This window comes from Lissotriton helveticus, chromosome 3_2 (assembly GCF_964261635.1).
Source record: "Lissotriton helveticus chromosome 3_2, aLisHel1.1, whole genome shotgun sequence".
NCBI lineage: Eukaryota > Metazoa > Chordata > Amphibia > Caudata > Salamandridae > Lissotriton > Lissotriton helveticus.
The window spans coordinates 267,673,436-267,690,858 of NC_136062.1; the positions used below are offsets into that span (position 1 = coordinate 267,673,436).

At 47.2% G+C, this 17,423-nt stretch overlaps 1 protein-coding gene across 8 annotated transcripts in view; it reads right to left on the bottom strand.

The window, feature by feature from the left end:
* SLTM (SAFB like transcription modulator) overlaps positions 1 to 17,423 on the bottom strand; it is a 340,694-nt gene that overhangs the window by 287,516 nt on the left and 35,755 nt on the right. For 4 of the 8 annotated variants that reach the window (XM_078685169.1, XM_078685172.1, XM_078685171.1 and 1 more), the window contains one exon: positions 15,737 to 15,802. The exons of the other annotated variants lie outside the window; for them this stretch is intronic. In XM_078685169.1, the coding sequence (XP_078541295.1) occupies positions 15,737 to 15,802 (66 nt within the window). The remainder of the gene's footprint in view (positions 1 to 15,736; positions 15,803 to 17,423) is intronic. 8 annotated transcript variants of the gene reach the window in all.

The following is a 17,423-nucleotide window of genomic DNA, read 5'->3' on the forward strand; positions in this document are numbered from 1 at the left end:
TAACTAACTAAACAGACATGACGTTGGTGGGGAGGGAGGAGATATTACAGATGTACAGTTTCTAAACATTAAAATCATGAAAATGTAATACTTTCTAGGGGATGTACTGCTCATTGTTGATACTGGTCTAAGAAGGAAAAGTTACTGCTCTATAACCCTTGTTGCAAATCAAGGGTAACCTCTGAATTCATGAATAGTATACTACAGCATATGCTTTGGATCCCAGGAATTGCATTTAATTATAAACATATCTGTAGGATGCTTTAATTTTAAAATGTAAAGCCAATTAGCAAAACATCACCAAACATAATCTTGAAATACACGATACAATCCATTTTAGAACTCCTAAATTTGTAGAAAAATTTAGCCTCTAAGAGGCGGAGCACAAAAGTTAAAAACTATACTTTCAGACCGCTTGGTTGCCAGACCTCCCATCATGCAATGCAGAGTGAGGTAGTTCATTATCCAGCTCTCCAGATAAGTATCTGAGCACGCTTGCCTTTCTAATGGTGTTATTTCCTGCCACAGTCCAATGGCTGAAGAGGAGCAACAACCACAGGAAGGTGAGGAGGACTGGGAGGGGTCTGTTGACCCTTTGGCAGACCAGCTTGAGGAGATGGACGAGGCCAGTGGTCTGGATTACGTCCCCAGACCTTAGTATGCTTCCTCCCCCTACTGTGGCCACAGAGAAGGGAGCCTCCTACGCTGTGGTGTTGCGTAGGGCGGCTGAGGCCTTTGGCCTTGAGCTTCCTACGGTGGCAGTCAGGACTAATCTCCTGAGATACTTCAACCGGCAGCGGCCACTTCGGAGACAGTGCTGCCGTTGAATGAGGCCCTCACAGACATCCTTCTGGGCACTTGGTCGAAGCCCAGCACAGGGGCTCCTGTAGATAGGATGATTGCCAGACGCCACTGCCCGGCTCCCCAATTTTTAGATCCTAATGTACCCAGGTCAGATTCATCTTCGGGTACCCAGGTCAGATTCATCTTCGGGAATGTAAAGCTGCTCTTTGATTGCACTAGCATTCTCACCTGATGAGGCGGTTCATTTTGAGTTGCTTTTCAACTTCCGAATTGGAGACCGGTGGTTGTTACTCGGCGAGATTAATCTGAATTGATCTAGTACTACAAGCCAATCTGTGAAACCTACAAAGTAAAGAGGCTAGAGGCCAACATTCAATGGAAAGGAGGGAACCTGGAAGAACACAGTTGATGTTCCATCTACAGAAGAGTTTCTACCGGTGCCCCCAGGGTTGAGGACGACTCATATCAAGAGTTCTAGGAAATCCATCTGTGCTAGTCATAGCCTGTGGATAATACCATTCCAACACCCTCCATCGGTTCTGCTGAAGCATACCCATACCGAAGAGGCATGGCCTTGAGAACGCTATGGAAAACGAGAAGAAAAACAGTCAGTCTAGAGCAAGACCCTCAAACTGGTCCTACAGATCAGGTGCTTACATAGCTTGAAGAATGGTCTCTGACATGAGTGGGTTCTTAACATTCCAGAGTATTTCATGTCGATGTTGTCTCTTCATGAGAATACAAACAGGGAAACTCGTAAATTTAACATTTAAGGTACTGCTGCTATTATTTATAGATTCCTTACCTTAGAATTACCCATAGGCGTCAAACTAGAACCGGAGTTTCTCAGTGGTACCTCTGTGTGTCGGTAGGTGGCGTTGTTTGACTCAGTGTTCGGCGTGATCGCCAGGATGACCCCGACCCAGCAAGCAGATAGTTCTTTCTCTTTCTACGCCAGCCAGCGCAGAGCCGGCGAGAAAGGTACCCAGTCATTTTTTGACTAGTTGATTTTTTTTTCTTTTGTTGACATTTTTTTCAAGTTGTTCAACTCTAGGTGCACATAGGGGTGTCCCATTGTCGAACCAGCTAAGCCTGGTGACTCCTGTCACAGGTTGGTGTCAGTCATGTACCCACACCGCGTGTGCCTTTGGGGCATGGAGGGTGACCACAAGTCGTGCTGCGACTGTCGGGCCATGAACCCAAAGGGAGCGGTCTTGAAAGCTTCTGGAGGCCGGGCAGTCAGCTCCTCGCCACTAGAGGTCCTGGTCGCGAGTGAGGTCGAGGAGTCACAACCATCACTCCTCACCGAAGTCTTCAGGTACATCGAAGCACAACAAGGCGGCGAAGAAGCACTGTCGGTCTCTGCCTTTTTCCTGTCTGTCGGCCATTGCGGGAGGTAGTCGTCCTTTGGCTCCACCCACAGAACCTACTGGGGAGGCTCAAAGCTTCCCTCTTTGCAAACCAGAGCATTCCCTGCCCAGCTTCGTGCATTTTACGAAGTTCGCCATTCCATCTTTGGGCAGCCCAACCCAGCAGGTGCGCCGCAGGGCCCCCAGGAAGCTAGGCCTGGTTCCGGATCGGTGCTGGTCGCCCTCACGACACCTCCGGCACAGATACCGCTGCCAACACCTCCACCACTTCCTGAGCAACAACCACAGGAAGGTGAGGACTGGGAGGGGTCTGTTGACCCTTTGGCAGACTAGCTTGAGGAGTTAGACTGGAGTGAGGAGTGTCAGGCCAGTGGTCTGGATACATCCCCAGACCTTGGTGTGCTTCTTCCCCCTACTGTGGCCACAGAGAAGGGAACCTCCTACGCTGTGGTGTTGCATAGGGCGGCTGAGGCCTTTGGCCTTGAGCTTTCTACGGTGGCAGTCAGGACTAATCTCCTGAGATACTTCAACCGGCAGCGGCTTCTTCAGAGACCCTGTTGCTGTTCAATGAGGCCCTCACAGACATCGTTCTGGGCACTTGGTCCAAGCCCAGCACAGGGGCTCCTGTGAATAGGAAGCTTGTTTCCTTTCCAGTAAAGAATTGGCTTGGTAGTTTGGTCTGCCCTGTTCCCATGATGCACTGGGCCAGGGACAGACTAATTTGCATGTAGCCAGGTTCTGAACTGGGATGGTGCAGTGAGCTAAAAAACGGTGATGGATCAAGCCCTGATCTCTTGACTGGGTAGGAGTGTTCTGATTAACTCAGATACTCTGTCCATCACCACCCCCTTTTTGAAATTATAGGAGGATTGCTAGACGCCACCGCCTGCCTCACCAATTCTCCTCTTCCAACACCCCCACCCCTGAGAGCTTGGCGGTCCAAGCCTCAACATCCAAATGTGCTTTCCTTTCTGCTCCTCCAGATAGGGAATCCAAGAAGCTGAACTATCCTGGGAAGAGGAGATTTTCTTCTGCCAGCTTAGGACTGCAGTCAGTGAACACTGCACGTCTCTTGGGAAGTTACACCCACTCTGTGCGGGATACGGTTGTGCAAGTGCTGCCACAGTGCCCAGAGGAGGCCCGGGTCACAGTCTCCTGTGTGGTTGCAGAGGGGAGAGACGCAGTGAAGTTCACATCTGCTGGGTGCTTGACACCAGACTCGCTGAGTAGAACGATTTCTACGTCAGTAGCCCTAAGGTGCTACGCCGGGCTGAGATCCACTGCCTTTTTTGGGGATGGCGACTTTTGGATATGCCCTTTGCCTGTTTGGCAACAAGGCAGACTGTGTGTTCAAGCGCTTCAAGCATTCTAAAGCTACGGCCAGATCCGTAGGCTATGCCGGCACCTCTCGTCCTTTGCAGTCTGCTTTTCGCCTCTTCCGTGGCTTCGGGAGGGGTGCCCCACCACGTTCCACCCAGGGCCACAGGCAGGCACAAGCTACCCAGACTGAGCAGGGTGACGTGGGACCCATATAAGTGGGGCTGGGTGCAAGTCCACCAGTGCCCCCTTGGCAGCAGCCTCTAAGCCTTCCTAGTCTGATCTTTCAGGGCCACCAGTTGATAGTGGTTTGAAGGATCCACCATCACCTCCCACATTGGCACATCACGTCAGGCAGGTGGGTTTTGCAGATAGCCCATGGGGCTCCCTCCATGCCACCAACACTATTGCATGATGGAGGATCACTTGGCTCTCCTCGGTCAGGAAGTTACGGAGCTCTTGGCCAAGGGAGCGATCGAGCGAGTACCTGTCCCTGAAGTAGATTGTGGTTGTTACCACTACTTTCTGGTGCCCAAGAAGGACAGAGGCCTGGGAATTGGCTTGCAAGGTATGTTTAACGGGCTATTGTATTTTACATAGCACACTTGGTTATGAAGTTATGGGCTGCTGTATACAAGCCCGAAAAGTTAACTTATTTTGTAAATGTCATATGAAAGTCTCCAGATTGAGTCTTATAATTCCAACCAGCACAAGCTAGATTTCTCCTGCTTGAGATAGTACTGTGATATGCTGACTTATTAAAACTGTTGTCTGTCCTCAACCATTTTCGACTGGATGGAAACGTTGACTTGCAGGAAGCATACTTCCATAGCCCTGTCCTGCCAGCCACCAGGCATTACCTACGGTTCACGGTAGGCCACAAGTATTTTCAGTTTACCGTGCTCCCCTTTGGCCTTACCAGCGCCCCTCGGTTGTTCACGAAAGTGATGGCGGTAATTGCAGCTCATCTGCGCAGATCAGGGGTTCCAGTCTTCCCAGGTGTTTCAGCCTCTACCCCAGGTTTTGGTGAGATTGACATGGAGGTTGCTGGGCCTCATGGCTTCTTGCATCCTGCTGGTGGGTCATGCCAGTTGGCATATATGGGCTCTGTAGTGAGACCTGAAGTTCCAGTAGGCAAAGCATCCGGAAAATCTTTCCGATATCATCCAGATCTCGGAGGGCACTGCACACCAACTACATTGGTGGCTAAGCAGGATTGGGTCAACAGCAGATCCTTCTCCCTTCTGAAACCAGACTTCACAGTAGTGACACATGCGTCTCTTCTGGGATGAGCAGGCCACATGAGAGGTGGAGATCAGATGCCTCTGGTCTCCACATCAACCTTCTGGAAACTCCGGGTGATTAGTCTTGCATCGAAAGCATTCCTTCCTTTGGTCAAAGGGAGAGTAGTGCAGGTGTTCATGGACAACACAACCACCATGTGGTACAGCAACAAAAGGGGTGGGGTCGTGGACCATATGTCAAGAGGCTCTTTGCCTCTGGACATTGCTGGAACATCAGGGCATGTTCCTGGTGGTTCAGCACCTGGCTGGTTCCTTGAATGCCGGGGGGGCGGACGAACTCAGCCGCAGGTGCATGATGGATCACGAATGGCGTCTTCACTCTGAGGTAGTGCAAAGTCTCATTCAGCAGTGGGGAGAGCCATGGTTGGATCTGTTCGTCACCAAAAAACATGCAATGTCAGCATTTCTGAGTGTTGGAATTTCCAAGGCAGCACTCGCTCTGCAACGCTTTTCGTCGCAAATGGAATTGCGGTCTTCTTTACATCTTTCCGCCCATAGCACTTCTGCCCAGAGCGGTGAAGATCAAACGCGACTGGGCCCAAGTCATTCTTGTGGCTCTGGATTGGCCGCGAAGAGTCTGGTATCCGGAGCTCTTGAACATGGCCATGGATCCACGGTGGAGAAGCGTGGCTCAATGGTTAGAGGCGGCAGACCCGGAAGCTGAGATCGACCGTGGACCAGGGTTCGATTCCCCGCCTCGGCGGGTCTCGGGCTCAAAAATTCCACGGACTCAACAATTCTCGCTCTGGTGCCTACTCAACTCACGGGGGTCACACTCTGCGACTCTGGGCAATAGCTTGCTTAATCTCCACTACGGCCCCTCGCGGCAGGATGCCTGGCTTTCACCTTGTGGACATCCTGCCGGGGTTTCTCACAGGGGAATACCAGGACGGGTTCCCTAAGCAAGCGCCAGGACGCTTACGGGCAGCCGTGCGCTCTACAAATCCAGCACATTTACATCCTCTGATCAGACTACCTCTTCGGGAGGATATTCTGTCGCAGCAACAGGGGAGGGTCCTCCACCAGAACCTGTCCAGCCTCCACTTCCTTGCATAGAGACTGAGCGGCGACAGTTGACCACTGTTGACCTTCCTCTCGAAGTTTGTAATGTCATCTTGGCACCCAGGCATCCCTCCACAAAAGGCTACCTTTTAGGCCATTTCGACCTTTCTTCGGCTTCCTGATCAGCCTTTTCTTTTCAAGTCCCCTATTGCAGATAGATTTCTTAAGGGTATTACTCCCCTATTCCCTCCTCTCCCTTGGGTAATGCCCCAGTGGAACTTGAATCTGATCTTAGCTTACCTTGTGTGCTCCTTTCGAGCCACAAGGCTGCTTTTCTGGTTGCCATCACATCTACTCGCAGGGTGAGTGAGCTTCAGGCTCTTTCTTCCAAACCATTCCTTGCTGCTCATCCGGACAAGGTTGTCCTTCGAACGAGACCTTTTTTCCTAAAGTGGGTTACCTCTTTACACATAGGACATATCACTTTGCCCACCTTCTTTCAACCCCCACACCCTTCCAAGGAGGAGGACAGACTCCACAGTCTGGATCCAAAACGTGCATTATCCTTTTATTTGGATGACAGGACTGCGCAGTCACTACCGCTTTAGGACGTGAAATTCTCCTCCTCGATATCGGCCAGGCAGCCACATGGGCATTACTGCACATGTTCACTAAAAACTGCCTGGATGGTCTAGTCCGGAAAGACTGTTTTTCTGGCCATTCTGTTTGAGGTCTTTCTGGTGTGAACTTAGTGTGCAGACCAACCTCGGAGGTTCATATTACTGCGGTATCTATTGTAAGATGAGTAATATATAACTAATAGTCTTTTATATGAACAAGTTACTTACCATCGGTAACAATGTTTCTGTAAGAGACATATTATAGATTCCTTACCGCTCCACCCATCCTGCCCGTTCTGCGAACGGACTTCTTGAGTATGGTGCGGAATGTCTTTTAAAGACCCGACGTCAGCGCGCAGGGGCAGACTTTAAGTAGATACTGCAACGTCATCCCGGTGATCACAACGCCAACAACTAACACTGAGTCGGCCGACAACACCTACCAACGAGCAGGGGTACTGCTGAGAAAAAAATTCTCTGGATCCAGTTGGACGCCTGGAGGTAATTCTAATGTAAGTAATCTAGAACTAATATATGTCTCTAACAGATGGAATATGCTACTTACCAGTATGCATCTGTTCTTGGCATAGAGGGCTGCAGAGTGGTACATTTATGAATAGATCGCCATCTGGTGTTGGGCTCGGATGATTGCACTTGTTTTTCTCTTGGAGAAGTCTTTAGTCGTCACGAGACCGATGACTCCTCCTTTGGGTGCTAGTGCGCATGGGCATCGGCTCCATCCTTAGATTGTTTTGCCATAGTAGGGTTAGATGGAGTAGTATAATAGAATACAGAAAGAGATGCCCATGTAAGTGTATCTAAATAAGAGTGTTGGAACAGACAGGTTTCCGGGGAGGCAGGGAGGGCATGTACCACTCTGCAGCCCGCTATGCCAAGAACAGATGCATACTGGTAAGTAGCATATTCCGTTCGAGGCATATGGGCTGCAGATGGTACATTTATGAATAGATTTTACAGCAGTTACCTCCCTAGCGGTGGTCACCAGTGTCTGTTGCAACAGTTTGAAATAAAGTTTTTAGTACAGCCTGGCCCACTTTAGCTTGTTGTGTTTCTGCACATCAACACAGTAGTGTTTTGTGAAGGTATGTGGTGTAGACCAAGTTGCTGCTTTGCATATGTCATCTAGGGGAATGTTTCCTAAGAATGCCATAGATGCCCCTAGTTTACGTGTAGAATGAGCACTAGGAGGAAGAGTTCATGTTCTCTTTGCTTTTATGTAACATATTTGTATACATTTTACAATCCACCTGGCAATGCCTGCTTTAGAGATAGGATTGCCCTTATGTGTTGGGGAAAACGCTACAAATAGTTGTTTGGTTTTTCTGAAAGTTTGTGTTCTCTCTATGTAATACAATATTGCCCTTTTGACATCTAATGTATGTAGGGCCCTCTCTGCTACCGTCTGGTTTTGGGGAAAAAGACTGGTAGTTCCACTGGTTGATTGATGTGGAATGCTGAAATTACTTTAGGCAAGAATTTTGGGTTTGTTCTAAGAACAACTTTATTCTGGTGTAACTGTAGAAATGGTTCTTGTATTGTCAATGCCTGTAATTCGCTCACTCTCCTGAGGAGGTAATGGCTATAAGGAAGGCCACCTTCCATTTAAGGAATTGTATTTCACACCTATGCATAGGTTCGAAAGGTGGTCCCATTAGTCTGGTGAGTACTATGTTGAGATTCCAGACCGGGGAAGGTGGTAGTCTTGGCGGAATGACTCTTTTGAGGCCTTCCATGAAGGCTTTAATTGCTGGCACTCTAAACAGGGATAGATGTTTCCTGTTTTGCAGGTACGCAGCTATAGCTGCAAGATGTACTCTACTGGAGGTGTAAGCAAGGTTACATTGCTGTAAGTGTAGTAAGTAGCAAATTATATTTTTTGTTGATGCGTCCAGAGGGTTGATGTGGTTACTGTTACAGTATACAGCAAACCTTTTCCACTTTGCTGCATAGCATGCTCTGGTGGTGGGACGTCTCGCTTGCTTAATGATCCCCATACAGTTTGAAGGTAAATTCAAGTATCCAAATTCTAAGACCTCAGGAGCCAGATTGCTAGGTTCAGTTGTTTGGGATCTGGGTGCATTATTTCTCCATGGTTCTGTGTAAGGTGCATGGGTAAGATTCTTAATTTTTGATGTGGCACCTGTGAGAGTTATTTTATTATTTATTCAAAGTTTTATATAGCGCGAACAAGATCCTTACAGATATCAGAGCGCTTCACAGAGACAGGGGTAGGGGCAGCAGGAATGAACAGAGATAATGGGAGCAGTATAATAGTCACTAACATAATAGGATAACAGTAACATACAGAAAACATCAATATACAATCATGTAAACAAGTAATATAAGACGGCACAAGTCATTGATCCCACTACAGAAGGGTTCAGGTAAACCTTGGATGTGTGGATGGCTTATACCAATTTCTTAGGATAGAGAGAACACTGGGTGGGGGCATCGGGAGGGTGATTCAATAAACCAAAGTGTATCATATATTGGTCGGTAGTAAGAGAGTAGCGTAGTGTGCAGGAGCGTGGTGAACCACGGCTGTCGTGCCCACGTGGGTGCTACTAGTATCATGGTCATTGAATGTTGTTGCAGTTTTCGAACCACTAATGGAATTAGTGGGAGACGGGGAAAAGCGTATGCAAATTTGTTGGACCAATTTATCCATAATGCATCGCCCTGCGACAGGTGGTGTGGGTACCTGGATGCGAAGCTTTTGCATTTTGCGTTCTGATGAGTGGCAAAGAGATCGATCTCCGGTTGTCCCCATCTTTGGAAGAATGGCTGCAGTATTTGGTCGTGCAGTTCCCATTCGTGTATTTGTTCTGACTCTCTGCTTAAGATGTCTGCTATCTGATTTTGAACTCCTGGTAGGTGTTCGGCTAACAGACAGATGTTTTGAGGAATGGCCCATCTCCTAATTTCCTGCACTAGTCTGGATAGTTGGGAGAGAGTGCGTCCCCCCCTGTTTTTGAATATAATACATTGCTGTCACGTTGTCTGTTCTGATCAGGACTGCTTTGTTGAGAATCTGCATTTGAAAGGCTTTTAATGCTAGAGACACTGCTAGTAGTTCTAGATGATTGATGTGCAGTCTTTTTTGCCGTTTACTCCATCTTCCCTGTACTGTATATTTCTCCATATGCGCTCCCCATCTGGTGAGCGATGCATCCGCTGTTAGTATCACTTGTGGAATTGGTTCTAGGAACGACCGCCCCTTGAAAAGGTTTGTTGTGTTCCACCACTTCAGAGAGCGATGTGTGCGGTCGTCTACCAACACCAGATCTGTAATCTGACCTTGAGCCTGATTCCACTGTGTTGCTAAACATTCTTGCAGCGGACGCATTTGTAGTCTGGCATATGGTATTAGCAGTATGCAAGAGGACAACATCCCTAATAGCTGCATGAACACTCGAGCTGTTAGTGAGTGTTGTGGTTGAAATCTTTTAATCAATGTGAGCATTGTTTGAATCCTGACTGGATTGGAGTATACTTTGGCTTTTTCTGTGTCTATAGTAGCCCCTAGATATTGTTGAACCTTGTTTGGTTGCAGGTGGGATTTTGTGTAGTTCACCGTAAACCCTAGCTGGTGCAGCAACTGAATTGTCTTGTGTGTTTTGAAGACATCCTTTTTGTGACTTGGCCTTTATTAGCCAGTCGTCCAAGTAAGGGAAGAAATCCATTTGTTGTCTTCTTAGGTGAGCTGCAACCACTGCTAGGCATTTTGTGAACACCGTTGGTGCTGTTGTGACCCCAAACGGAAGGACTTTGAACTGATAATGTTGTCCTTCTACAACAAACCTGAGGTATTTCCTGTGGGCTTTGTGAATTGGGATATGAAAGTAAGCGTCTTTTAGATCCAGTATAGAATGAAAGTCCCCTTTCTTCAGTAAAGGAAGTACTTGGAGCGTGACCATGTGGAAATGTTCCCAATTTATATATGCATTGAGAGGTCTGAGGTCTAGTATTGGCCTTAGAGACCCTTCTTTTTTGGGAATTAGGAAGTATAGAGAGTATACTCCTGTTCCCTGTTGATGTTGTGGAACCTTCTCTATGGCATGCTTTTGTAGCAGTGATAGTACTTCCTGTTTTAACAATGTTAGATGATCTTGACTCATTGGACACTGTTTGGGGGGGATGTTTGGTGGGGTAGCTGTGAGTTCTAGGCAATAACCATGTTGGATAATTTGTCTCACCCACCTGTCTGATGTGATGTTTTCCCAGACAGGTAGGAACTGTGATAGGCGTCCCCCGACCGGTGTTATATGGTCTGGGGGGAGCTGTATGAAGTCACTGTTTTGGGGTAGGAGAGTTGCGGTTGTTGTAATTTCCACGACCTCTACCTTTGTTGTTGTTACCTCTGTAACTGCCTCTAGAATTACCTATGGGTGATGTTGGTGTAAAGAGGTTGATTGCTGGCTTGTGCCTGTATTCTTTGATCCGCCTCTATAGGTGGACCTACGAAAGGAACCCCTTTGAGTTGGCTGTTGCAATGCTCCCATGGACTTAGCCGTTTCTGTATCTTTTTTCATCTTTTCTAACGCCTCATCTGTACCTTAGCCGAAAAGTTTTCCCATCAAAAGGCTGGTTCAATAAGGATGTTTGTACCTCTTGTTTGAACACTGAGACTGAGCCATGCATGTCTTCTTAACCTGATACTGGTGTTTATGGATCTTGCTGCAGTGTCAGCTGCGTCGAAGGCGCACTTAATGGAAGTGTTAGTTATTATCTTCCCTTCTTGTATGAGCTGATCTGCCCTTTTTTGATGTTTCTTAGGGATATGTGTAATGAGTTTTTCTAACTCATCATAATGAGCTCTATCATAACGTGCAAGTAGCGCTTGCGTATTAGCTATGCGCCAGCTGTTTGCCGCTTGGGATGCTACTCTTTTGCCAGAGGCATCTATTAACAGGAGGAGGAGCTTCTCCTGTAGTTAATGAGTTTGCTCTCTTACTAGCGTTTGTGACTACTAGCGAGTCCAGAGGTATTTGTCCCTTGATAAATATTGGGTCCTTTGGGGCTGCCTTATATTTTTTATCAATTCTTGAGTTTAATACCCTAGCCCTCACAGGGTCTTTGAATACGTCTGATGTGTGATTGAGGAGACCCTTAAGCATTGATAGTGTTCCTGATGTTTTGTGCAGCAGGTTGCGTTTCTAAAAGGAAATCCTCTATTTGAGGTTCCGCATGTAAGTCTACCTTGTGGTATTTTGCTGCCCTATTAATTAACTGTGCAAAACCTGTATTATCATCAGGTGGTGAGGGTTTTGAGGGATACAGTTCAGGGTCATTATCATTATCTGACACTGCGTTATAATCTTCCCAAGGGTCTGTGTCTTCTGGGACAGGGTTATCATCCCTAGGAAGTTCCCCCTCCCCTGTGTCACATTCTACATCTGTTTGAGGTGTAGATGGCCGTGGAGTGTGAGGAAGAGGAGAAGAGGGTGTGTCTTTAGGTTGTGGAGAGAGGGGATGAGTTTTATTTGTCCCCATTGATCTCTTGTTAGGAGGAGGAGCTTTGTCGTCCAACTGTTCATTCTTCCTCTTTTTAGGCAGTTTTGTCACCACCTTGCCAGTTTGCGGATCAATAAACAAAGTCTTTTGTTTTGGATCTGTTTGATGCTCCTGTGTCGGTGCCGAAGTTTTTGGTTCCGAAAGGTGCTTTTGCTTCTGACTGTCAGTGTTTTGTGTTTTCAGCACCGAGAGTTTGCTCGAATCAGATTTTTTCGGTGTCGAGGAAGTCTTCGATGTCGAAGCATGTTTCGGTTTCGACATGGAATATTTCGACTGCGAGCTTTCCTTGGTATGGAGCTTCGGTGTCAATGTCGAGGTCGACCGCTTCTCGGATCCAACATGGTGGGAGGCCGAGTGTTTCGGTTTCGTTGCCGAGCCCGAAGGCGGGGCGGCGGAAACTTTTTCGGGTTGTCTGACCGGGCTCGAAGGCGGGGTCGACACCAAACAGGGTTGGTTTTTTGGTAAAGGGACGTCGTCACTCATGGTTTGATGAACGTCGATTTCTTCGACGTCAGACTCGTCCGCTTCCGACCAAGACTAGTCATCTTCTTCTTCCTCCTCTTCGGGGTGCTGGGCCTCGAACAGCTCCGGGATTGCCTCTGCATTCTCGACGCCTTATGTCTTCGGGCTCGACGGTTTCTAATCGCCGACTTGGAGGAGAATGCCGCGCAGGCTTCACAGTCCCTGGATTCGTGTTCAGGTGATAAACAGAGGTTGCACACCTCGTGTAGGTCCTTGTGTGGGAACTTAGCACCACATGTTGGACATTTTTTGAATGGAGTCCTTTCCATGGACTCCGGCGAGATAGGCCTCCCGGTCTCGTCGACGTTGGAAAATTTTGTTGTGGACGGCGAAGCGCGTCGAAATGGAAATGTACTCGCGCTCGATAACAATACCGTCTAATTGGAAATGGAATACGCGCCGAAATATAACTTTTTTTCTCAAAGTCGATCCGGAGCGCTTCGATCCTCATCCGAACCCGATGGCGGAAAAAAACAATCCAAGGATGGAGCCGATGCCCATGCGCACTAGCACCCAAAGGAGGAGTCATCGGTCTCGTGACAACAAAAGACTTCTCCAAGAGAAAAACAAGTGCAAACATCCGAGCCCAACACCAGATGGCGATCTATTCATAAATGTACCATCTGCAGCCCATATGCCTCGAACATATAGTTGCTGAAGTTAAGTAACTGGTTCATGTAGGAAGCTGGCAAAGTGAGGTATAGTGTGCACAGAGTCCAGTGGAACCCCCCAATGTAGGCAGAGGTAAAGTAGATCGCACCATACCATCTGTGGTAGTGTGGTCGAGCGGTAAGGCTGTATCAGAGGACAGTGTTAAGCATTTGTTGTACACACTCAGTCAGCAAATGAATTCACACACTCAAAGACTGAACTTCAGACCAATTGTTTATGTATGAAAATATTCTTTGTCATTTTATTTTCTAGAACCAAGAGTGCCGAGGCCCAATGTTATCCAAAGGGGGATATGGGACCTCTGGTTAGTGGCTGATGACAAGCAGGACAATGGGTTGTGGGAGCAAAGCTCCTGGACTGAAGCTCAGGTCAAATGGAGGTTTAGGCCAGCACAAATGATGCACCCTCAGTGCACCAGGGCGGCCGGATGGAGTGCTGTTTGGGTGTCGGAAGCCCTGTAACTTTCAATGGGGAATCTACGGTTTGCACAAACCCAGAAGGCTCGGGGACAGAGGTCTTCTGGGTGCGACCATTTGGAGCAGTACGTTGGGATCTTGGGGGCTGGTTAGGCGCTGTCACGTGCAGTGGTGCCTTTTTGGGTCAGATCTTACCAGCTCCTCGTCGCAGTTGGGGGGAGACCTGATTTGAGGCGGCAGGCCTCAGCTTGAGGCAGGTATGGGGGTTGCCAGAACTGAGGTTAAGATCACCGGAGAGCCCTACGCTTGGTGTTGGGCCACTCGCAGTCGGGCCGTGGGCGTCTGGTGCAGACTCACGGATCCTGCCTGAGCTGCTGGAGATTGTTGGTGAACAAATCCAGTGTTCAATGGAGGCAGTCTTCTTTTGAAGGCGGGGCAGGTCCTTGGGGTTCTTTCGGCTGCAGGACACAGTGGGAAGGAGTCATAAGCCTTTCCCTAGTTGGCTGGGTCGCCCCTATCTGCAAGATGGCAGGGACTGAGTTCTGCTTCACCTCGCCTCCCCACGAGGGGTGGAGTTGGCAAGAGTAAGCACACCTCTCTTCCACACTTGTTTTTCCCGCTGGTTGTCCCAACCGAAGTGGGGGTCTGAACCAGTGGGGACCAGTTGCTGAAAGCAGCAAGTGGCCTGGAGAAGCTCACAAAAGCGGCAAGTCTTTGAAGCATCCCATTCGCGGACCCTGCCCATGCTGGGGGAGGAGGCGTAGCACTGCGTCCCAGGATGTGCATTTTGTCATGCCCCCAAGAGCAGCAGGCTCTTGACCCAGGGTCCAGAAACATGTCTGGTGGTGGTAGCTGAAAGCAGCCCTCAGCCTGGACACTAGTGGTAGGTCATTTAAGGGGGAATCTCCAAGATGCCCTTTGTGCGCATTTTTCATTAAATCCTACACTGGCATCACTGTGGGTTTAATTTGCTGAGAGGTTGGATACCAAACTTCAGTTTTCAGTGAAGCCATTATAGGGCTGTGGATTTCATAATGATAACTCCCAGCACGATATACTCTTAATGGCAGCACTGCACTCACAATGTCTAAGAATGGACATACACACTGTAGGGGTACAGGGTCATGCACCTGTACCCTCACCACTGGTATAGGATACCCAGCTAGAGGGGTGACTGAACTATGCCAGGAAAGTGGGTTGCAGGCATGCCACACAGGGATGTGTGCCATGTCGACTTCACTTTGTTCTGCACCAAGCCACGCAGGGTGCAAAGGCAGTGTGAGTGTGAAGGTACAGAACCTTCAAGGGTGGCACAATAAGTTCTGCAGCCCTTAGAGGCCTTCCCTGGTCACAGTGCCCTGGGTGCCTGTGGTACCATTTAGCAGGGGCTGACCTGTGGCCAGAGATGCCAATTGGGTTTTTCTTTTCAATGCAATTTTAGGGAAGGAGCATAGACCCTGGGTACCCGATTGGCAGGAGCCCAGGGAACACTCAGTCAAAGCACAGCAGTTCTGCAAAAAAGTGGGGCAACCATGCAGAAAGAGGGCACTTTCTCACAAAGACACCACTGATTCTGAAAATTGCACCAAGTGTCGACTTTTTAAATCCAAAAGTATTTCTTTTGAAAAATACTTACCTCAACAAATTCCTGCTGGTGTCTAAAATATATAAAGATATAGGTTATTTATTATAAATTGGTGAGGATCTCCTTATTGAGCTGTGTGTCACACATGACTATTGTGTGCATTTGTGAATGTCAAACAATTCTCTGATAAGCCTGCTCGGCCACACTACCCTCTAGAAGACCACTTTGGGAATGCTGGAGCAAGCCCCTGTCCACTAGTAAGGGAACCCCTGGGCTCTTTGCACAATATATCTCATTTTATTTTCATTTTATATATCTGCTTTCCAGCTGTTGGAGCTCCTTCTCCAACAAAGAAAGTTTAGACTTACAAACGCAGTATACCCATAAAGGTGTCCTTTATACCATCCACCAGTAGGGAAGGAGCAGAAACGTAATTTGTCAAATATTTTATGAAGGAGAGTTTAAATATGTTGCAACGTTGCTCACACGTTGATATATGTTAATGTACATCAACTATAACTACATGAACTGTATGATCCAGGCAGACTTCCTTTATGGAAGCACTGTCCGAAACAAACATACAACTTACATCAGCAGTAAGGAAGCTCTCATCTACTGTTTCATTTACTCCATTCAGGTCGTCAGTTTCGTTTTCCTGAAGTAAAGAAAAACAGCTTATTCAAAGATGGAAGAGAATCGGCAGGGTAAATATTCAATCCACTGGAAGATCAGATACCACCACACTCCAAAGCATTGCTGATCCAGCTGTAAGTGATTCTAGCGCCTCTGCGCAAAGATTTCAGTCAAGGATGCACAGTAGAGGCACCAGATAAAAACGGAAAGAAAAACTTTCTTCTAGTGCAAGTCTGAAATGGACCCGTACTCCTGCATTGCAGCAGGGCTGGAATTACATGGGGGAAAGAAAATAGGAGTCTTCGACTCCTGGCTCCCAAATCTACCTCAAGAGAGGCACAATTAAAGCACAAGGAGGCTTAAGAACAAAGCCCTGAACAGATTAAAGCAACATTTTCAAACACTGCTAGGACAAACTGATCGAGGTCTTCAAAGAAGAATTTGGTCTGCTTTACACAGAGGTTGCCATAGCCTGCTCTAGAAACACATGCAGGTGTCCCAACTTAACATTTTCTGTACCTAAGAATTGCCTATATTCTACCCCACAAGGTGTCTGGCCAGTGTAGACGATAGAACAGACACTGTTCTAAGACAAACAATGTAGTTTGCAAGCATATCCTCCTCTTGTGGAGGGCACTGGGGGACAATCTTTCAAGTTCATGCTTGTTGGGAAAGGATAGCACTTATCGGGTCATCTAGTTAAATAAGGTAATGTGAAACGGGCCAAGGAACACGATCAGTCTATCCTTAGTTAGACTTAATCGCTTGTTTGGATTTCTGTTAAAATGGTTTGTTGAAATAATCTGACCGGGTCCCAGTTATTACTAAGTGTGGGTAAACTAGACAGGAAAATATGGGTTTTTATTTAAGTTTCCTGCATACAAACATGAAGCCCCTCAAAAAGTAATTTCTGCTCATCTACTTCCTATAAAGGTGCAAAAGTCAAATCAGCAGCACACTATACAAGACCAGAAAAATGGCCACAGCATCTAAAGAATCCCTGAAAAAATATGTTTTAGAACTACGCCTCCACAACAATCTAGCAGACCATCAACATGGGCATCTCATGCGTTGCAATCAAAGGCGTGGCCATTATATGGAACTCTACATTGAGTGGGGATTCTAGGATTTAAGAGTCAAAGTGGCAACAAAGGAAAAGAAAAATCAATGTTAAGATGTTACAGGAGTGTAAAATAGCAGAAATTGTACTTCATAACATTAGGACTAATAGTAGTATCAAAATTCTATCCATAATCGATACAAGTCACTGACTAGTGTTGTGTGAATGAGTTCGCCTAAGGCCAGAAGATGTACTCCACGACCCACATCTGGCAGATGGAGTATTCAAATTAAGCATATGAAAAGGATCTACCAAAACTACAAGCCATTACATAAATGATCACGATTTACAACATAAGTATTCATTATACAACGCAAAAAAGAGCAGCAGAGTAACTAAAATGTAAGAGTTAACAAGATTCCAGAACAAACAAAATTGAGAAACTGATCAAATGTGTGGGGGTAGTTGTGCACTCCTTTGTTATTTAATATACACTAACGTTCAAGACAATTAAGCTCATGTGCGTGAAACCTTGAATGGATGTAGCCACTCCCCCGGTATTATCAGAATATATGAACGAGTC